Source organism: Quercus lobata, chromosome 4, assembly GCF_001633185.2.
Source record: "Quercus lobata isolate SW786 chromosome 4, ValleyOak3.0 Primary Assembly, whole genome shotgun sequence".
In the NCBI taxonomy this organism is placed as follows: domain Eukaryota; kingdom Viridiplantae; phylum Streptophyta; class Magnoliopsida; order Fagales; family Fagaceae; genus Quercus; species Quercus lobata.
The window spans coordinates 13,814,982-13,837,189 of NC_044907.1; the positions used below are offsets into that span (position 1 = coordinate 13,814,982).

At 35.7% G+C, this 22,208-nt stretch overlaps 2 protein-coding genes across 5 annotated transcripts in view; one reads left to right on the forward strand and one right to left on the reverse strand.

Annotated features, from left to right (window-relative positions):
• Nucleotides 1-3,062: 3,062 nt before the first annotated feature.
• LOC115986371 (RNA helicase aquarius) lies at nt 3,063-15,759 on the forward strand. 2 transcript variants are annotated; one of them, XM_031109303.1, is made up of 14 exons: nt 3,063-3,606; nt 5,855-5,944; nt 6,487-6,549; nt 7,115-7,201; nt 7,278-7,430; nt 7,522-7,682; nt 8,476-8,710; nt 8,873-8,983; nt 9,820-10,878; nt 10,979-11,224; nt 12,617-12,802; nt 12,935-14,089; nt 14,423-14,761; nt 15,042-15,759. In XM_031109303.1, the coding sequence occupies exons 1-14, from the start codon at nt 3,169-3,171 to the stop codon at nt 15,309-15,311; spliced, it is 4,593 nt and encodes a 1,530-aa protein (XP_030965163.1). In that variant the 5' UTR covers nt 3,063-3,168; the 3' UTR covers nt 15,312-15,759. The 2 variants fall into 2 exon arrangements, with proteins under 2 accessions (XP_030965163.1, XP_030965164.1); XM_031109304.1 differs by lacking the exon at nt 5,855-5,944.
• Nucleotides 15,760-16,544: 785 nt separating this feature from the next.
• Nucleotides 16,545-22,208, reverse strand: part of LOC115986912 (putative disease resistance protein At3g14460) — a 53,223-nt gene continuing 47,559 nt past the window's right edge. For 2 of the 3 annotated variants that reach the window (XM_031110282.1, XM_031110283.1), the window contains exons 3-8: nt 21,680-21,969; nt 20,836-21,088; nt 19,599-20,716; nt 18,496-18,620; nt 17,761-17,865; nt 16,545-17,213 (exon numbers count right to left, since the gene is read on the reverse strand). The gene's annotated coding sequence lies outside the window, so the exon portion shown is untranslated. The remainder of the gene's footprint in view (nt 17,214-17,760; nt 17,866-18,495; nt 18,621-19,598; nt 20,717-20,835; nt 21,089-21,679; nt 21,970-22,208) is intronic. The other variant, XR_004090927.1, reaches the window with a different exon arrangement.

Consider the following 22,208-nt stretch of genomic DNA (forward strand, 5'->3'; position numbering starts at 1 on the left):
CGGGGAGGAAAGGCCCCTCCTCGGCCATGGGGAGAACTCTCCTCAGCACGGTGTAGCCAAGAATGAAGGAGGCAACCTGCCACTAGTGGTGACACTCCCTATCACCCCATGGAGCAGGAAAAGTATTAAAGCAGAAAAGAACAACGAAAGTATCTAAAGGAAAGGATGTCATTATTGCATTCAGTACCTTGTACCTGATACAGTCATACTTCTCTGTCCTTACAACTACTCCCAACAACTGGAAGGAAGAGCTAATGGGACAACTACATACCCTAGGGACCCCATTCAGGAGGAAGCAAACCACTATAAAAAGGGGGGGTAAAGAGAGGCAGAGAAAAGGGGGCGAAGACCCCCCAACACACCAGAGGCCCCAAAAAAAAGAACTTCCCAGGCCGGGCCGAGGATCAGTCCTCTCAGATGAATCCAGCTTGTCTCGACGTGACGTAAAGAACGCCGTGACGACCGCTGTCCATACTCTAAAGCCTAGCTCTTTGGCCCACTCTCTACAAATTCATTGTATCAAGCTCAGTGGTTTAAGGTCCCATGCATATTGGGCTTGGCCTGAAAAACGTGACCCCAAAACATGCATATTCAAATTTATTAAACTCAAAAGTGATAATATATGATATATGAACCAAAATAATAATATCTAGTCATCATCTTGGCTAATCAATTCCATTGAAGTTAATGTTATCATCAGCAGCTTGCAAAATTATTTTTTCACAGAAATCTTCTTCATTATTATCAACATTTACTTTTTTTTTTTTAATTCTAATAATTTATTCATTATATTTTTTCATGGCATTCTAGCTTTTTAGACTCATAATAATAATAATAAAATTATATTTTCATTTAATACATTATTAATAGCATAGAAAATAAATTTGCACATATGAAAGTAAAGTGTTATGAGTATAGTTTAAATTTTATAGGAGAAAGAGAGGGGAGGAAAAAAAAACTCATGGACTTGCTATTTTATTAGATTCAATTAAGTTTCCCAATAATTTTGTGTTAAAAAATTCTAACAACTTATTTAAATCAAATAAAACCACAAATTTTAACAAAAAAACTCATTTTAAACCCCCATGTCTATGTGTCGTACGTATTATATAATTCACCGATACGATACGATTTATATGATACACATTTTTGTATCGGATGATTCACGAGCACTTACAATACGTAAACTTTTTGCATACGATACATGTATTGTACGATACTGACAACTATGTTTTGCGAGCATTCACATCAAAACATGCTCTACATCAAAGGTGATACACATTTATGTATCAGATGATTCATGAGCACTTACAATACGTAAATATTTTGCATACGATACAATACGTATCATACGATACTGACAACTATGTTTTGCGAGCATTCACATCAAAACATGCTCTACATCAAAGGTGCTAAATCTAAAATTTTTTAGCAACTTACTATATTGTAGCCTCTCTCTCTCTCTCGTGCCAAGTCTCTCTTTTTCTATCTCTTTCTTTATGCCTCTCAGTCTCCCTCTCTCTCTCTCTTGTGCCAGGTCTCTCTTTTTCTATCTCTTTCTCTCTGTCTCTCTCTTTCTTTATGCCTCTCAGTCCCTCTTTCTCATTGAGGTTACAATTTGCTAGCTTTGGGTGGTTTTGTTGGGTTTTAGCAACTTTGGGTCCTTTAGCTAGGTTATGGGTGTCAATTGAAAGGGGTGGCTTTGGGTTGTGGCTGTGGGTTGATTGATTCGGCGGTGGGGTTTCGATTTGCTAGTTGTGGGTGGCGAAGATGATGGTTTTGGGTGATTAATTCATTTTGGATGTGGTGGGTTGCAATTTATTGTGATTGTGGTGGTTGGGGGTTACGGTTATGAGTGATGTTGGTGGTGGATGTGACAGTGTCTGATCGTGGCTGAGGCGGTGGTTGTTGTGGCTAAAGTTATTGTGTTGGGATATATTATTTTATTGTATTGTTTATAGGAAAAAGTTTAGCTACAAAATTAGTTGTAGCTTACGGCTATAAACTCACTCAATAAAATAAATACTACAACATATTTTGAAAATCTAACCGTTGAATTGCATGTTCTTTACGCTCTTAATATACATGTTAAATTTTGTGTCAATTGAATATCATTTACTATATGATATATAAACTTATATTTTGTGTATAATTTTAAATTGCAAAAACTTGCAATTTAAAAAATTTATTAATGACATAGCTATTGATTTTTAATTTTCTTGAAATTTTGCAAGCATGGAAGATATAAGAAGAATATGTTATCCAATGGTAGATATGTCAAAATTCACATTCAATAAAAAGATATTAAGTAAGTTTGTAGCCTAAGGCTACAACTAATTTTATAGCTAAATTTTGTCATTGTCTATATTATTTTAATAAGCTGAATGTTAAAATAGAATTTTTGGTGTTGGGTATATTATAAAGTAAATTGTTGAAATAGATAAAGGAGGCTTTTGAGTTGCTAAAAACTATATTTTTTGAGAACTTTGATGTTAAGGGGTATTCAAACCATTTAAGCTAAAATTTGATAATTTTACTTAAATAAGTGGAAAAGAGTAGTAGATAGTTGGATATTCCTTTAATTACATGGAATAATCTCATAAAAAGCATATAAAAACAAAAACTACATGAAAATATGGGATAAAGATAGTTTTTATTTATTTATAAAAATCAACATGGTTTTTTCTTTTAAATATAAGAACCTTTTTTTTTGGGTTAGAAAATTCAAATAAACGTTATTTCAAATTTTTTTTTTTTAAAATAGAAGAGTCAGAATACAAATAAACTACTCAAAATCCACAAAGTTCTTCAACAAACCCTATATCAACATTTGACTCAACTGGAGCCCAAAAATAAAACCCTCATACGAGATATTGGGTTGGGTCGGTTTCATCGGGTTTAATGGCCCCCCAACCTTCTCTCTACAAAAAGAACTGAAAACGAACCGGGTTAAGCCCATCTCAACAAACAAACCCGAGTTTTTGCCCGTTGGGTTATTCCTTCATCGCCTCTAATAACGTTATCAAATTATTGAGTTTTGAAAAAAACCCCAAAAAAAAAAAAAAAAAAAAAAACCCCAATTCGCTCTCTAGGGTTAGGGTTTATCATCCAAATTCAAAAAAACCCTAATTTCAAAACCCCCTTGATTCTTCTCTCGAATTGCTCGCAATGACGAAAGTGTACGGAACCGGCGCGTACGATTTCAAGCGGCACAGGGTGGCGGAGTACCCGGTGGATCCAACGTCGTCGGCGACGCAGCCGGCAGCGGAGAAGCCGGTGGAGTCTGCGCTGCCGAGCACGATAACGCTGTTGGAGATTCAGCGGGACCGGCTCACGAAGATCGCGGAGGATAACTGGTCGAAAGCTGCCGGAGGAGGTGGAGGAGGTAAAGGCTCCGGCAGTGAGAAGCGGTTCGATCCGGAGCTGGTGAAGGAGATTTACAAGACGGAGTTGCTGGTCAAAGGAGGGAGAAAGCCCGTGCCGTTGCAGAGGGTGATGATTTTGGAGGTGAGTCAGTATTTGGAGAACTACCTCTGGCCCAATTTCGACCCCGATACGGCGTCGTTCGAGCACGTCATGTCGATGATTCTCATGGTCAATGAGAAGGTAAAATAGTTGTTGTGAAGTTCATATACAAAGTATAAAGTTTTTATTTTTATTAATTTAGTTTATAATTGTATGAATGAGCTTGAGATTTTACTAAGCACAGCATAGTCAGAACACTTTGAAGTACACTTTGAAGTGTGAAACTCAAAATCTTTAGCTAAAACTACCCTTTGCACTCATTAAAACTGTATTAACTGCTTAGCCCGTTAGGAGTGAATAATGCACTTGGATTACCGGGTAACTAGTTTTGGTGGGTGGGGTCAGTTGCTTATAAGTGTTAATGATTAGACGCGAGTCCAAAGGGCTCTTCTTTAGAAAGGTTTCGTAGTTAAAAAAAAAAAAGAAGAAGAAAACTGTACAAGGAATATAACCCACAAATTACACAAAGTTTTGGTATGCAATGAGGTTTAAAAAGTTCTGATTTTTGCATCCCATTTAATAGCTTGATAAAGGCTTTCTTTAGATTTGGTAACACCATTATACAAAGCCAGAGCCCAGGCTACTTTGCGGGTTACTGATTTGACACCCTTTTCTGAATGAATTTTGGGATGGAATTCCTAAAATTTAATAGGGTTTGGTATTTAAAATATTTAAATGGTTTGGGTTTGGAGCATTCTTTTTGTCTCAAATCTAACCCATTGCCATTCCTCTATTTTTATTTTGAGCAGAAGTTGAATAGGTCGGTAATGTCTAAGAGAGGTTTTTTACAAGTTGCGGGTTACTGATTTGGACCCTTTTTCCTTTGAAGTACTGACAGCTTGTTGAAAAATGTTGTACCCGGATTGCCTTCAATATGATGCCATATTCTTATGATAAAATTACACTCAATAAATAAGTGATCCCTGCTCTAAATGTAACCCCCACAGAAAACACAGAGAGAATTGCCTTGATAGCGCAAACTCAAGAATCTATCGCAAGTGCTAAGCCTATTTCTAAGGTCAGCTAGCTTATAAGGGGCTGTTTGGATACCGCTTATTGCTGAAAACTGAAAAATGAAAATACTGTAGCAAAATAATTTTTAAATGTGTGAATAATGCCGTGAAACCTAGTTTTAAAGTTGTTTTTGCTGAAAAAAGTACTTGCGGGTCCCGTGAATAGTGCATGGGACCCATACAAAAAACGCAGACGCGCGTATACTTTCCTTTTCAGTGCAATCCAAACATGCACTAAATGTGTCTTGGAATACTAAAAGAGTGCTAGACCATACTCCACCAATCCACAACTGGAAGTTTAGACCTGATAGCTTCCCACGTATTTGCACAATTGACGACACTGGATTTGGAGACAGGCCAGGCAACAGAATCCCTCTTCCCAAGCTCACCTTGAACACTTTAACTTCAATTTCAACCAGAACATCAGCTTTAGCTAGCACCTATCACCAATTATTGATCAGATAAAACACTGGAGATTTGAAAATTGATGTTGCTGCCAGTATCATAAACAACTCTGAAACCATGTTTAGGAAACAAAGGACCATCTGTGCGTGAGTTATCTAGCAACACAAAAACATCTCCTCCCTGCTCAATTCTATGTTTTTGTAAATGCCTAGCTAGCTCTCTAAGAAGTAATTTCCATTTTTTCTCCAATCCCATGATGCATCACAAGGAATATGACAACCCAAAATCTTCTATTCCTTAACAGATACTCAAAACCGATTGAATTCATATGGAACCTGCTTTAACAAAAATATTCCAAACGTGCTTTAGAATTTCTTCCTTATTCCATTAAACTACTTTCTTTAAAGCTAATCTTCCCTCTCTTTTTGGGGCACACACCAAATCCCAAGCCTCGTTTGCCACTAAAGATGAGTCATCACTTATTGGTGCCCTTCCACAAGAAGCCCTAGAGCAATGATTCTCACAATTTTAGCAGGGAGAATAAAAATACTGGTCCAATATACCTGAATTCCATGCAAGACAGATTGAAGCAATTGTAATCTTCCTGCAAATGACAGATGCTTTGTGGACCATATAACAGCTATGTTGTTTGCATGTGTAATTTACCATAAAAAAGTGCTATATGCATGTGTATAATACTGTAATATGCACTTTTTTATTCTATTAAAAGAAGCAGATAAAAGACTCAGTCTAATCTGGTGTAATAGTTTTGTGACATTTTAGTTGTAGAAGCATGAGGTTTTTGGTGTTCTGTTTTGTAAATGTGGTTATGGGGGATTGATTTTGAATGGGATGGATAGTTATGATGATATTCTGAAATCACAGTTTTTTTTTATGTGGAAAACTTGCAGTTTCGGGAGAATGTGGCAGCTTGGGTATGCTTTTATGATCGAAAAGACATTTTTAAGGGATTCCTTGAGAGGGTCCTTCGGCTGAAGGAGGTTTGTCTACTTTTTCTTTCTATGGTTGTATTTTGGTCCTTTTATTATAAGGAATTTTGTAGTTGTTTTGTTTGCTTATGAATTTTTGCAGCATGTTTGTTGGGTTTTTGCGTGTATCATGATAAGACTGGTTTTTGCATTATCTGTTTTAGGTTTAAAAGGATTATTTAGTATGTGCACTCCCATAATATATGCTCACTTTCTTTGAATGTCTAATGGTCATAAACTAACAAGATTTCTAATGAAACCTCTGATTAAATGGTCTAACTCTTTGAGAATTTACAAACTTGTAAATGTCTTATTGAATGTATGACATTCCAAAGGCGGTTTTATTATGTTCTCAGCTATTGTAGTCCATGTGCTTGTTGATTTTTTCCTGATATAATTTATTACTTGTCAAAAGAAAAGGCGGTTATGAATTTTGCTTTTTAAAAGAACTTATATGAAGGTAGGTTTACTTTTAAACATATGATCGGATTATATGATGAACTTGATGCACTGTTGATGTATCTGAATCTCTTATATGTCAAATGTAACTGTAGGGAATAGAATTAAGCATTGCCGAGAAGACGAATTACTTGGTTTTCATGATCAATGCCTTTCAGGTATGCTAGCATCCTACTTTATGCTTTGATCATATACATTTAGATGCTAGAAACAATCACTTGTTGGATGTCTCTAACCTATTATGTGGTCCATATATGCATTATCTCCTAAACCTTTTAATTTGCTTAATTAGCAGTCATACTCTATTTATGTGATATGTACTAATATATTATTTATATCTCATTATATCAATGCTTCCATTTATTTTAATTTTCATTTCATGGTCTTTATGAAGTTAGAATGATTAAGTTGCTGATGGTTAGTTTTTCGCACTTCTAAATTCTCAGTGGAAAGAAATAAACTTCAGACACGCACTTAAAATATACCTGTATTTGATTCTTCCTAAGTAGAGCTGCATAACGCTTATTGCCCTTATGATAAGAAATAATTGAAAGTCATCTAAACTCAAGTATGTCCAGATGTTGTTACATGCTCAACGCAGTCATACACTTGGTCATGTATACATATGCTTGCGCCTATAAACTTATATTGTACAATTCATTCTTGCAAATAAATGAGTTCTTGTTTAGTTGTTTGTCTGTTGATTTATATGTTGTGTAACAGAGCTTGGGAGATGAGGTTGTCAGTGAGACTGTGTTGAGATTAGCAAGTTTGCAATCCTGGCACAGTTTGTCATATGGTCGTTTTCAGGTATGACACATGCTCTTTCTTAATCTGTTTCCATAGTGGTTGGCATTTATTAAATATCTGCTTCTCTTCTCTGTAGATGGAGCTTTGTCTTAATCAGGAATTGATCAAGAAATGGAAAAGAATGATAAAGAGAGAAGCTAAGGAGGCAACAAAGCGAGGAGAGCTTTTTGACCCGTCAACTAAGCTTGAAGTGAAATTCTTGAGAAATCTTATTGAAGAATTTCTGGAGGTTTTATCGTACAATAAACTATGAAGTAATTGTTTGATCTATAACTATGGCGCGCAAGGCATTTATGTTTGAGTTTATCAATTTGTACCAGGTATTGGATTCAACGGTTTTTTCCCAAGAACAACATGTTAATGAAGATAATAAAATAATTGATCCTTATGGTTTGAAGCAAGTTGACGATGCTTGTGTTTTGTACTGTGAGAGGTTTATGGAATTTCTTATTGATCTCTTGAGCCAACTGCCAACGAGGAGGTAAAGTGCACTTTTTTTTTCCTTATCATTTTCCACGCTCCCTTTTGAAGATGTGGAGTGCACGTCAACTCAATTGCTAGCATCCTTCATTTGTTCTCTTTTTGAGTGGTCTTTTGCATTGGGTCTTACAGATAGTAATTCTGTTCAATGTTTCATAGAGTCCATTCATATGTATATATTTTTTTCCGTTTGTAATACATAAGGGTACTTTGTGACTTTTTTCATGAAGTAATCTTGTTTCAATAAAATTATCTTACTTTCATTAAAAAAAAAAGTTTCGTAAACTTATATCTGAGCAGATGTGGATGGGCTTATGTGATTGCATTCTGTGTTTTTTTAATGGTAATTTTAGTTTGAAATTACACTTAATTAAGTTTAGCAAGTAGAAAGATGAAATGGGACTTCTTTCTGTTCTGATCTATAATAGTTTCCTTGGTTTTTATGTTTTTAAAGTTGAGATCTTAGTGTTTTGTTCTTTAATCTTGCCTTTATGTGGAGAATAATCTTAAAATCCAAAATGATACTATACAACTGGTTCCTGTTCCCCACATTATTTGACATTGGTTTCTTTAGATTGTGGTGATTATTTTATCACATACTAGATCTTCCTTGGAAAAGATTTTTCAAAGTGAGCTTTTATGATCCATGAATGGTGGAATCCTTTGGTCAAGTTATTTACTCATGCTATGTTTTATGATTATTTTTTCTTCTTGAGTTCTATATATCATTTTTTTTATGAAAATAATTTTATTCTCTTTTTTTCAAAACATTTTCTCTTTTCTGGGGCATACAGGTACCTGAGACCTCTTGTTGCTGATGTGGCTGTTGTTGCTAAGTGCCATCTAAGTGCACTCTATAAACATGAGAAGGGGAAACTCTTTGCACAACTGGTTGACTTACTGCAGTTCTATGAGAAATTTGAGATTAATGATCATGTTGGGACTCAACTGACAGATGATGAGGTGCTGCAGTCTCATTATGACCGCTTCCAATCTTTTCAACTGCTTGCATTCAAGAAGATCCCCAAGGTCCGTGTCTCAGCAGGCATTTATAAATGTTCTGAATTGAAAATGTCACTGCTTATGATGTTAATATTAAGGAACAATTAGTTGTTATCATTATTATTGCTCTGATTATTGTTTAATTCAATTCGATAAGTGTCTCAACTTTCTTTCCATTGGTGCTTGTAGTTGCGAGAACTTGCATTGGCTAACATTGGTGCAATTAACAAGCGGGCTGATCTCTCTAAGAAGTTGTCTGAGCTTTCTCCTATGGATTTGAGGGATTTGGTTTGCCACAAGGTTTGTAAATGAATGATTGATTACATGTTGCCTTATGTTGATAGTCACTTTCGATCTCATGCCTAGGACCTGAATGAGTTCTTGTTGATCTTCATGTGGAGTTTGTTAGTGCTTCCTCTACTCTTGCACAACTGTTTATACAAAGGTCATTTTTGTTGCTGTTGGCTCCCAACAATTATCAGTCTTTTACCTCTAAAATCACAAGTCATAAAATTCTACCATCAGTTAGCACTGTACTGAGAAGAACTAGATGTATTTTTTATTTTAGGAGTGTATGAGAAATTTGATAAGGTTTTCTTTCTCTTTTTATTTTTTTGGGGGTGGGTTGGGGAAGGGGGATGCAAATTAATAATATATTCTTTAATGTCTCTGCTAAGTGGTAAGTTGATTATAAGTACTTGTTTAGAACAACAAGTTCTGGGATTTACCCTGTGAAGGCCTTAATGTTAATGATTCTGCATGTAGTATTGTAACTATATTAAAATTTCTGGCTTTAACTGCCATTGGGTTTTAGAAATGAATTATATTTTAATGAATTATATTTTAATAATTTTTTTTTACATGAAAGTCCCTATATTGTCCCTTGCAGACTCAAGAGGAAATTATTCTTCTGTAATTCTGTCTGGGGCAAATCTGGTATTCTGATGCTGCCATTCATCTTGTGTTGCACTAGTTTAAAATCATGTCATAAAACCGTTTGGCTGTAATATTCTTTCTTAATGTACTCTCCCCTCTCATGCTTTCTCCCTGTGTGTGTGACTGTGTTTACGTATAAAGATATTGTTTTAAAAACTGTATGATTTTTGGACACTAGCTGACATGATCCCTTTTTGCAGCTCAAACTGATCTCAGAGGAAGATCCCTGGTCAGAAAGGGTTGATTTTCTTATTGAAGTCATGGTCTCCTTTTTTGAGAAACAACAATCTCAAAAAGAAGCCATAAATGCTCTCCCACTCTACCCAAACGAGCAAATTATGTGGGATGAAAGCCTTGTACCAAGCATAAATTACTCTGGCGAGGGTTGTCTAGCTCTTCCAAAACTTAATTTACAATTCTTAACGCTTCATGATTATCTTCTGCGAAATTTTAATCTCTTCCGTCTTGAATCAACATATGAGATACGTGAGGATATTCAGGAAGCTGTACCACATCTCCTTGCCTACATCAATAATGAAGGAGAAACTGCTTTTCGTGGTTGGTCAAGAATGGCTGTGCCAATTAAAGAATTTAAGATCACCGAGGTAAAACAGCCAAACATTGGAGAAGTCAAGCCGTCATCTGTTACTGCAGACGTGACTTTTAGCATCTCCAGTTATAAAGCACAAATAAGATCAGAGTGGAATGCCCTTAAAGAGCACGATGTTCTGTTTTTACTTTCGATTCGCCCTTCATTTGAGCCTCTAAGTGCTGAAGAAGCTGCCAAGGCAAGTGTGCCACAAAGGCTTGGACTTCAGTATGTGAGGGGATGTGAGATTATTGAGGTTCGTGATGAGGAGGGAACTCTCATGAATGATTTCACAGGAAGAATTAAAAGAGATGAGTGGAAGCCTCCAAAAGGGGAACTGAGAACTGTAACTGTTGCTTTAGATACAGCGCAATACCACATGGATGTCAGCAATATTGCGGAGAAAGGTGCAGATGATGTTTACGGGACATTCAATATATTGATGAGGAGGAAGCCAAAAGAAAACAATTTCAAAGCAATTTTAGAGTCTATAAGAGATCTTATGAATGAATATTGTATTGTTCCTGATTGGCTGCACAACGTATTTTTGGGCTATGGGAATCCTTCTGCAGCACAATGGACTAACATGCCTGATCTTTTGGAAATAGTAGATTTCAAAGATACTTTTCTTGATGCTGACCATTTGAAAGACAGTTTTCCGGATTATCAGGTTTGCTATTGTTTGCCCTTTCTTTTGATGTTTTATGTATAATCATGCGTTGAGTAAAAATAATGTCACTCAAAAACTACCTTTCCTTCTCTTCTTTTAGGTTTGTTTTATGAATCCAGATGGCAGAGAAAACTTGCAGCCGATGCCTCCTTTTCGAATTAGGCTTCCCAAGACACAGAAAGGCGGTAGTCATGCACTTACTGGGAATAAGATATCTGGTGTTGATTCAGCAGATGGTGTCAATATGGAGGATACACTCATTGTTGAGGCATACACTCCTCCTGACCCAGGTCCTTATCCCCAAGATCAGCCAAAACAGAACTCAGTTAGATTTACACCTACACAGGTGCTATGCAACTATTTTTTTTCAATTGCACTGTATTATTTTCATGCTTATTTGTGTTAAATCCTTTCTGATGATCCAAAGTCCTTTGCCTATTTATTGTAATCCTTACATAATTGGTACTTATCCCATTGGCTGCGTGAATTTAAGTTTGAATTGGCAAATTTGTTAACTAAATTGATCATTTAGTGGGCCTTTATATAATTATATGCAACTTGTATCTCGGTTTAAACTTGATTATTATGTTAGACTATAAAGTCATAGTTAGCTCTTAACTGTCCTGTTCTAATTAGATTAATACTAGTATCTAAATAGGGATGATCAGATGGGGAAGAGAGGGCAATTCACCCCCTGAACATTTTGACTGGAAAGAAACAGTACTGAACCACACTAACAGTTACTAGGGCTTATGAGAGGAACCTAGCTTAAGTATCCAACCCCAGGCTGTGTGAGTTTTCCCTTCTAACAGGAAAGAGAAATGAGAAGTAAGAAAGTAAATGGACTTTAATCTTCTCCTCGGCTGAATTTGCTCTCTCTTTTTATTGACTGAATTGGTCATCTGTTTATCATGGTTGTATGACTGAAGTTTCTGCTACCAGAGTTTTAGCTTTGAAATTCATCTTTATGCTCAAGCAATTTATGATTTAGACACGGCATCTGATATTTTTTTTACTGATTAGAGACATTTTGGTTGTCTTTTGTGTTTATTTTACCTTGTGAAAGTGAATGATACATATATAAGATTTTGGAATATCAAGGATTCTCATTGGATTTTCATACTGAGAGCCGTGATCATTGATGGCTGGTATTGTGAATGGTACATATGCTAATTTCAATGGATGATATTATGCATGTAATCATTTTGAATACCCTTTCGTAGTATAGCCAATTGAGAAGGTACATAGACTAGCATACCTCATGTGCATAATTAGGCATCCAGCTCTATGTTGGAGCTAACTTGTTCAACTCCATGTTGATAATAAAATGCACAGACTCTTGGCTTGGAAGATATCTCTCTTTATTTTTGTTTTAGTTTCACACATGGATGAAAAACATTATCCTGATACCTTTTTGTGTTAAGTGTAAATTGTGGGTTATATATGTGGTAAGTCATTTTCTGGGATCCTAAAATCTTTGTTTCGATTGAATTCAATTTTTGTTGCAGTCTTGTGAGGATTTTTGTGAATAAACTTATCTTTGTGCCACTTTGGAAAAATTATTCGACTCTAAAAAAAAATATGCAACTGTAGTTTAGTTCTAGTGTTCTCATATTTTGCTTCTAGATTCATTTCAACATTGGTACTGGTGTTTGTGTGAACATCATTACTTACATTTGCCATGTTTACATCTTTTTGAAAGTGTCACTAAGTATTTGTAGTGTTTTTTGTTGCACAGATTGGAGCAATCATCTCTGGAATTCAGCCTGGACTAACTATGGTTGTGGGTCCACCTGGTACGGGAAAAACTGATACAGCTGTGCAAATCCTGAATGTGCTTTATCACAATTGTCCTTCTCAGCGGACATTGATAATCACACATTCAAATCAGGCTTTGAATGACCTTTTTGAGAAGATAATGCAGGTACCACTTCAGGATGATAACTTTGCCCTTCCACTTCATTTGTATAGTGATTATGCTTGAGCTTGTAGTGTGTACGGTTCTTTGGCTACTAGTAGGATAGTTTTTAATGCATCTTCATGTTTATTGTTTTAGAGGGATGTACCTGCACGTTATCTACTCCGTCTTGGTCAAGGAGAACAAGAACTAGCGACTGATCTCGATTTTAGTAGGCAAGGCCGTGTGAATGCAATGCTTGTCCGACGGTTAGAACTGCTTGGTGAAGTGGAGAGGTTGGCTAGATCTCTTCAACTGCCTGAGGATGTAGGTTATACATGCGAAACTGCTGGATATTTCTGGTTGCTTCATGTATACTCGCGCTGGGAACAATTCTTGGCGGCTTGTGCTGAGAATGAAGATAAACCAACATTTGTTAAAGACCGCTTTCCCTTCAAGGAATTTTTCTCTGACACTCCGCATCCAATTTTTATGGGTGAGTCTTTTGAGAAAGACATGAGAGCAGCTAAGGGGTGCTTTCGTCATCTTAAGACCATGTTTCAAGAGCTTGAAGAGTGTAGGGCATTTGAATTGCTCAAGTCAACGGCTGATCGAGCAAATTATCTCATGACCAAGCAGGCAAAGATTGTTGCAATGACTTGCACTCATGCAGCTCTCAAGAGGAAGGACTTTCTTCAGCTAGGTTTCAAGTATGACAACTTGTTGATGGAAGAAAGTGCCCAAATATTGGAGATTGAGACCTTCATCCCAATGTTGCTCCAGAGGCAAGAAGATGGTTATGCACGGCTTAAGCGCTGCATCCTGATTGGTGATCATCATCAGTTGCCTCCTGTTGTGAAGAACATGGCTTTCCAGAAGTATAGCCACATGGATCAGAGTCTATTTACAAGGTTTGTTCGTCTCGGCATTCCTTATATTGAGCTCAATGCCCAGGGTAGAGCCAGGCCAAGTATAGCCAAACTGTACAACTGGAGGTACAGAGATTTGGGTGACCTTCCTTACGTAAAGGAGGATGCTGTCTTCCATAGAGCAAATGCTGGATTCTCCTATGAGTATCAGTTAGTGGATGTGCCCGATTACCAAGGTAGAGGTGAAAGCGCCCCTTCCCCTTGGTTTTATCAAAATGAGGGAGAAGCTGAATATGTTGTCAGTGTCTATATGTACCTGCGTTTACTTGGGTACCCGGCAAATAAGATATCCATCTTGACAACTTACAATGGCCAGAAACTTTTGATCCGTGATGTTATCAATAGAAGATGTGTTCCATATGACTTCATTGGTCCACCCAGCAAGGTAAATTACGAAGCGAACCCCCTTTTACATTATAATTAGCAGGCATATCAACAGTTAAATTGTGGGTCAGGATGTGTAAATTTTACATTTTTCGGGATGAACATGTGCTCTACCAAGAGCAGAGGCCTGGTTGGACTCTTCTAATTGATGGTTTCACTTTTTTAATATCCTGTGTGCATGTTAAACATGATTAACTAACCTAGCCATCCTTGTGTGAGGTTTTATTTTATTGTCATTGTTGCCTGTTTAGATGTTATTCTTCTAAAATATTAGTAGGACCGCGCTATGTTATCATATTAATATGTTACTGTTTTCACTAATGTTTGTGTATAGGTTACAACTGTTGATAAGTTTCAAGGTCAGCAAAATGATTTTATATTGCTGTCTCTTGTGCGTACTCGCTTTGTTGGTCACCTTCGTGATGTTAGAAGATTGGTTGTTGCCATGTCTCGTGCCCGACTTGGTTTGTATGTGTTTTGTCGCCGATCTCTGTTTGAACAATGCTATGAACTGCAGCCTACATTTCAACTTCTGCTTCAGAGACCTGATCGCCTTGCCCTCAATCTAAATGAGATCACATCATATACAGAACGACATGTTGAAGACACTGGACCTATCCATCTTGTCAGTGGTGTTGAGGAGATGATTAGCATTTTTAACTGGAGGTATCAGGTATGTATGGCTTTCTTTTTCGGGTTTTAAATTTCTGTCCTCATTAGTGCATGATTGTTGCATCGATTTGGAAAGAAGTTTTGACTTTAGGTTATGCAGAAATGCTTTTAATTGCTTAAATTTGTATCACACTTGAATGTAATCTATATCCTCATCCACGCAGGATGATGGCTTAATCTGTTAACCTGGACCTTTTTCTTAACTTTTATTGTTTTGGTTACCTGTAATTACACAATTGGCTGAATTCTAAAGTTGAGACTTGTAATTTTCTTGATGTCAGGAACGATACATGAGTCATCAATTTGATCATTATATGACCTACTTGGGACAAAATGATCAACAAAATTCAACAACTTTGTTCAATGCCATGGACACCGATACACCTTCTGTGCAACATGAAAGCAGCATGGAAGAGGATAGTAGGATAGATGGGGATGTTCTGCCTGCAAGTCATTCAAATGGGGAAGTAGATAAGGAAGCTAGTAAAAATGATGAAAATTATAGGCAACCTGAAAGCAGCAATTCAAGTGAGGAAAATATGACGGAGTAGTGTAGTTAATAGTGCTTCTCACAGGAGTCCTCTTCTTTTGCTAATTTTAAATGATCTGGAGGTTCAGTTTTATGTCAATCACAATCATGGCAACCAGCCAACGCCTTTCCTAAAACTGAGGTATTAAGCTAATAACTGCAGAAACTAGGTCTCAAGTCCTTCATTGGTGTTTAGGTGAAAAACTTGGAACTCAAAAATAGGCCTGGAAGTTGTGAGACTAAACTACTGAAGAGCAAGCACGTCATGTGGCAGAAAGAAAAGATGCATGTTGCATATCAAAATATGTTTCAGCTGTACAATGCCAAATTTGTTGAACATTTTTATATCCTGAGATAGGAAATTATCTGTTCCTGCTGTCTATACCAAATACTAATTGTAAGTAAAGCATCATGCAATTTTGGGTTTAGCTAATGTTGTTGCTAATTTAATCCAACTATGACTATGCTTTTTTTCTTACTAATGGTGGAAAATGTTTTCACTGTACTCTCATTTTGTACTGTTTGTGTGCGCACGTGTGCATAAAAAAGTTTGAGATTATAATGGTGGTTTAGATGATGAAATTAGATGGCTTGTATTTGGCTACTCACACTTGGTTTTTTTATTTTATTTTATTTTTTTGTCTAATCACACCCTCTATACTTTTAGGTTGATTTAATCTCATCTCTTTTAGCTATATTTTTGTATCAAATTACTAATGAAAGTGTCACGTAGTATTCCATTGGTTTACTAATTACGAATACGTGACATTTGGGATGTTTTTGCACAGTTGCCTTTTTATATTTAAAAACACCTTAAGAAAAATGTAAAATATAGAATAGTTCTTTAATTTATATTAGAATTAGAAATGTATTTTTCCAGTCTAGGTTCACTTATTGGCATCCTCATTGGTTTATACTTCAAATAGATATTTTGTGAAATACTTCTTGTTCATCTTATTTATTTTCTTTCTTTTTTCCCCGGATAACCCAGGAGCATTCGGCCTCCTTTAACGTTTAAACACCGTCTGTCCCCATGTCTATGATAGTACATGTTCATTAGATTTGAATAGAGCCGATATTTTAGAATAAGATAGGTGTTGGGTTTACACTATACACCTTAGTAAAGTCTCACATCAAATACAAACGACAAGAAAAAAATGTTAATATAACATAATTAGGTCTGAACTCATATGCTGGAGCCCACACAAGTGTGCTTGAATCACTTCACACTTAATGTTCTTTGCTATATAAAAGCTTACAAATACAAATTGTCAATTCCATAATGTTCTTAAGCATGAAAATAACCATTTATTTACAAATTTTATCAAATCTAGGTGTTAAGGCCCCAGTCTGTCCATTGCTCTTCATTGTATAATTGTACACATAGAGAAGAGTGTGCAAAGATGTTTGGTAGAGGTCCAAAGCTTACACCATGAGACATAAATCTTTGAATGTCTATAAACAAATAAATCAATTGAATGAACCTAACAATCACAGAGCACCTTCTGGTTGGAGAAAACATATTAGTAATTACTGTTACTAAAATCAAGAATTGCCTTGATTTTTCAAGGAACAAGAGCTGGGCAATCTTGGGTCAACAGCCAGCTTTCCCTGTCTAGTTCAGGCACCATTGTCTCAGCAAAAGACTATAAAATTCTTGATGGGAAAAAGCGAGTTGGACGCTTCCTACCGGTGACTGAAAGCAACCGTGGCAAGAGGAGTGACTTGCTGAGCCTTTGAGCTGATTGTAGTTAGGAAGAGGAAAAACAAAAGTAGCAACATGTCATCTGGCAAGGACTTCAAATCTTCACGACCACCAGCATTTCCAAAATCTTGAAGAGTCTTTATGAGCCCATATCGATCCGCAGGTAGTGTGTTCGATTCTTAGAAGCCCCCATCCACCCGCTGGTAGTGTTTGCTGCATCTGATGATGTTAATTGAATTTAAACTAAGCATATGAAATGTAAAATAATTCATTCCTAAGTTGAAAATAAGAAATCATACAATATATCACCCCCTGCCCTCACTTTAATAAAATAAGAAAAATGGTGCATTTTCTGAAATGCATTGATAAATTCACTTTGGATGATGGATATTTACCTTCAAATGCAATGTAAATCAATAATTTTTTATACTGTGTTGTAAGTATCAGATGGAATATAACTCAGCATTATCAAGCACCAAAATTTGCCAAGATTGGTTTGTAAAATTGAAGAAGAAGTCCTTTTAACAAACAAAGGATTTGTTCAAAAATGTTTTTCTAATTTTAAAATAATGATAAATCAGAGCACTGGTTTGAAACAAATGAGCTAGCCCCTATTTTGTTCAGGATCTGTTCGGTAGGAATTTTTTTCATTCCATGACTTGCAAGCTCACATGGTTCTCATTAGAACTACTGCTTCACTTTTTTTAAATTCAACATCAGAATTGCACCTGTATATGCTTCTATTTGAAAATTAAAGGATTTTTACCTAGGACTAATCAGAAGAAGCATACAGGCAGATCTGTCCACAGCCAAATAAGGGCATTTGTTGGTAGTGAGCAGAAAAAGCCAGGACTTTGGCCTTGTTCATGTGCTGCACAAAATAAAATATTAGGACTAGTGATGGTAAGGAAATGTTTTAGCGAGTACTACCAAAAAGTTAAGCTGATGCCTATTATTTACAAAAAGAAAAAAGGAAAAAGATTCAAAGGATTTGAAACTTGGAAATGCATAAATGAAGGGTTAGTCTAGTGGAAACTGGGATGGAGTACTTGGTGAGATTTGGAATGCTACTGCCACCAATACTCTTTCGATGATATGATAAGTTTCTCTTGAATTTCCCAAGCTCCTCTTGTCAAGCATATGGCAAGGTTTAGAAAATAAAATTTGAATTCAAGAATTAAGTGCAAAAGGAACAAAATTATTATCTTAAAACATTTGCTTGACATTTCACAAAGAAATAATGAAGTTGAAGAAATTTCAAGATCCGGGCTCATGCTTGATTTTTTCCTGAAGGAAATTATTTCCTTTTAATCAAATTTCAATGCTGACAATGAGGACCACCAGTGGTTATTTTTTCCATTGCTCTTAGGGCCAACCTCCAGGCACCGGTAACAATAGAAGGTTAGGAAACTTGAGAATAAATCTTGAAAACAAAAAAAAAATAAATAAGCAGTAGTAAACCATTTTTAGAAATCTTGAAGAAAGAGCTTTGAATGCTTACCAAACGTGCTGGTTGCTGAGGAAGTTTGAGTTGGTTGGCTGAAGTCACCCTGGATTTTGAAAGCAAGGTAATAATTTTCATATCACAAGCTTGAATCTCACAGGGCTATTTATAGCATATCATATCTGGAAGCACGAAAGAAATACAAGTCAGATGGAAAACCAGGTAAAATTGTGCAGAAGCCTTGAAAATAAATTAAAATATTAAAGAATGGAAAAAAGTTTAATAGCAAAATGCTGGTAGCAAGCTGAGAAAGTGACAACATTGACCAAAAAAAAAAAAAAAGATTATTGATTCACGCAATTTCCTAATTAAATCATTGTATTTAAACTAAGTTTTGTGAAGAGTGTCAATTGATTTGGGATAGACATTAGAAATCTTAGGCAACACTTCCCTAGGATCTGTCTGCAAAAATCATCATTGCAAAGGACAGTTTTAGAAATATAAGTTTTACATATCATACCTAAAACAAATGAACTTTCTGCATAAATGCAACATATCAGTCACTTTTCCTAAAAATCTAATAGAAGCACACGTAATAAAGCAGAAGAATTGCTGACCACTTCCTAATTTTGTATGGGCTTGTTCTTGTTTCAGCCTTTCAGGTGGTGACATGAAAGATACCTACTCATGTCAGTTAAGTTTGATATATCCAAAATAATGAAGGAAGGAATCTGGAAAGCCTTCTGATTCATCATAATTAACATCATTTAAATTTGACTATCCAATAATTGAAGGTACTAAATCACTTTGAGAACTAGATGGTTTTAGTGGAACATTTATGTTCTTGACTTTAATATTTAAATGAAGAAAACGGTGAATGAGGACACGGTGTACACTTTTCAGCCATATGATCACTTCATCATCAATTAATATTCTGAAAAAATAGGCATTTTTTGCTCCAATCTTTGCCCTTCTTCTAATGGAACTACTCCTTCAACAAAGGAAAACACCTAAAAAGTGCTTGATCTCAAGGCAGAATCAACTTATGACACTGTTCTTCAGTCAGTCCTTCATCAAGTAGTAACACTTTTTCAGACATATTTATCAAAAAGTAAACTTATATATGTGTGTGTGTGTGTGTATAATTGAATGGAACATACCTAACTGTACAGCAACGACTTAGTCATCTATATGTCTGCAGGGGATGTGATCAATCTTGTGTCACTTTTTTCCCTTCTGTTTTTGGTATCATTTCACCATCAAAGGAAATACAAGTACAATGACAACAGATTAGTTCAATAAATGAATAATTTGAATGCGCACAGGTACAAGGAAAAGAATTAGTGGACAAGCTGAATACTGGAGAGCAATGGAAAAGTACCAAAAAAGTATGAATTTAGGAATATTCAGAAGACATCCAAGTAAAATCACATGGAAGATGACAAAGTTCTCGAGGTGTAATGAACTCACAATCACACTTGATATCCTATAAATTGCCTAAAGGATATCTTTTCTTTCAAATCTAGGAGCTAGAATTGGAACTATGAGGCACCATTCTCTACATTATTCTTCATTACAACACAGTACATAGGGCAGTTCAAACTTTAAAAAAACAGAACATGCTGGCAGGACAAACATAATTGCGGCTCATTGAAAATAACTTTAGCTCTTCAAAAATGTTGATTGAAAGAGATGCATTTGGTAGGTCTATTATTATTCTATTCATCAATGGGATGATTTGAAGCAAATGTCCCTTATGCTAATATTGTCAGAGGCTTAAAACTTTGCAGAGTTGACAAAGACTTTAAAAGCATTTATGATGATAGGTTCAAATTTTATACCAACAAATGACAGGTTCAAAGTTTATACCAACAAACACAAATCAGTTGAACAAACCTAACAATCACAGAGCATCTGTAGACTTTGATCTGTCATGGAACAAGCATCTCAGCAATCCTGGGCCAGCTTTCCCCCCTCTGCCTCTGGCACCATTGTCACACAATAGGGCATTTATAATTCTTGGTAGTAATGGTAGCTCCAACAGGTAAGGACAGCAAGAGCAGTCATATGCTGAACCTTTTGAGCTCTTTCAAGTTAGGAAGAAAAAAAGAACCAAATGCAGCAACCTATCCTCCGGAGGGGACGTCAAATCTTCCTGTCTACCACCAATTCCAAAGAGAAAGCCTGAGTAAGTCCCTCTCCACACTTGATCAGTGTGATTCAGCGGCTGTTACAAGGTAAAGAAACAGCACTAGCTATCAACTGCCACATAGTTTACCTGAGATTAAACAGAATGCCAAACTGGCCAAGTCAAATCCCAATATTTCTTAAAATAGTCTAAACTTATGAAGCAAATGTATTATTCATCAAATACATATGCTGGAAAAATTGCATTACCTCAAAAGTATTTGTCTTGCACTTCAAAACTGCACAGTAGAAATGCAGTGAAAGTATAATGAGGCAAGTGCAGCTCCAGCAAGAATGAGAGTAAATGATTCTTTAATTAAGAAGAGGATGAGATTTCACAGTGACTTGAAAACATATCAGAGATTTAGAAATTTATATACAATGCAAAAGGACCAGCAGCTAGCAGTGGCATAAATTGACAGCAGATGTGTGAGGCACATGTTATTTACAAGTAAATGTGACCCTGCAAAACAAAAGGCAATGAGTAAGCATGTTGAAAATCACCTAGTTCAAAAAATATATGTCAACTGTAGCATAATCTTGGGATCTAGAGCCTCTGGTTGAAAAACATCTAACAGCATCTCTTACATAGGTGTACCAAAAATATTTACTACTAGAAAGCTTTACTTTGTTCTGGAATATATATAGATAGATAAATTTGAACATTTTTCTGGATGCTGTGAAGTTTTTATATAAATTAATTTTCTTAAAAAAAACTAAAACGTCTAATACTAAAGTTGTGGTATCAATATCATGATATACGGTCTGTAGAGCATAGGATAAGGCATTTACAACCATAAATGACATACCTTGAACAAATTATTATAAAACCAATTAATTTTTTTTATTTACTACTATACATTATCCATTTGTTATTTTATCCTCTAAAACTTTAATCAAATAATTTGAAGGAACATTTTTTTATAATTTTTTTTCTCAATTCAATAGACAGATTGATTGGTAGTTTGCAGTTTGTTGATTGTTAAAAAATTCTTTTAACTTTTTAAATGAATGTGTTGATCAACAAATACATATGCTGGAAATTTAGAATTACCTTAGCTTAAACATTCACAAAAGTCTTGTCTTGTATTTCAGAAGTCCAGAGTAGAAATGTAGAGAATGTATAATGAGGCAAGAGCATCTCCGGCAAGAATGAGAGTAAAGGATGAGCTTTTACAGTGACTTGAAAACTAATCAGATATTTTGGAGTTTTTTTTTTTTTTTTTTTTTGGGAGAATTGACATTTAGGAATTCATACACAATGCAGAAGGATCAGCAGCTAGCCGTGGCATGAAATTGACAGCCGGTGTGTAGGGCACTTGTTATTTACAAGTAAAAGTAACACTGCAAAAGAAAAGGCAATGAAATGAGCATATACAACAATGTTGAAAATCACCTAGTTCAAATATTTCAACTGAAGCATGATTTAATGCTTCCTTTATATATGTATATAGTTCTGTATGTTGGGGAGTTTTTCTGTAATTTACAATTAAACAACATACTAAAACTAAAACTAAAACTAAAACTAAACCTGCGGTTTATGATATATGGTCTATAGAGCTTATGATTAAGTGTTTATAAAC

Coding starts and splice junctions, on each gene's coding strand:
- LOC115986371 (XM_031109303.1), top strand. CDS start 3,169: ATGACGAAAGTGTACGGAACCGGCGCGTACGATTTCAAGCGGCACAGG. Junction 3,607..5,854: donor TTCTCATGGTCAATGAGAAG/GTAAAATAGTTG, acceptor GAAAACTTGCAG/TTTCGGGAGAATGTGGCAGC. Junction 12,803..12,934: donor TTTTTGAGAAGATAATGCAG/GTACCACTTCAG, acceptor TTATTGTTTTAG/AGGGATGTACCTGCACGTTA.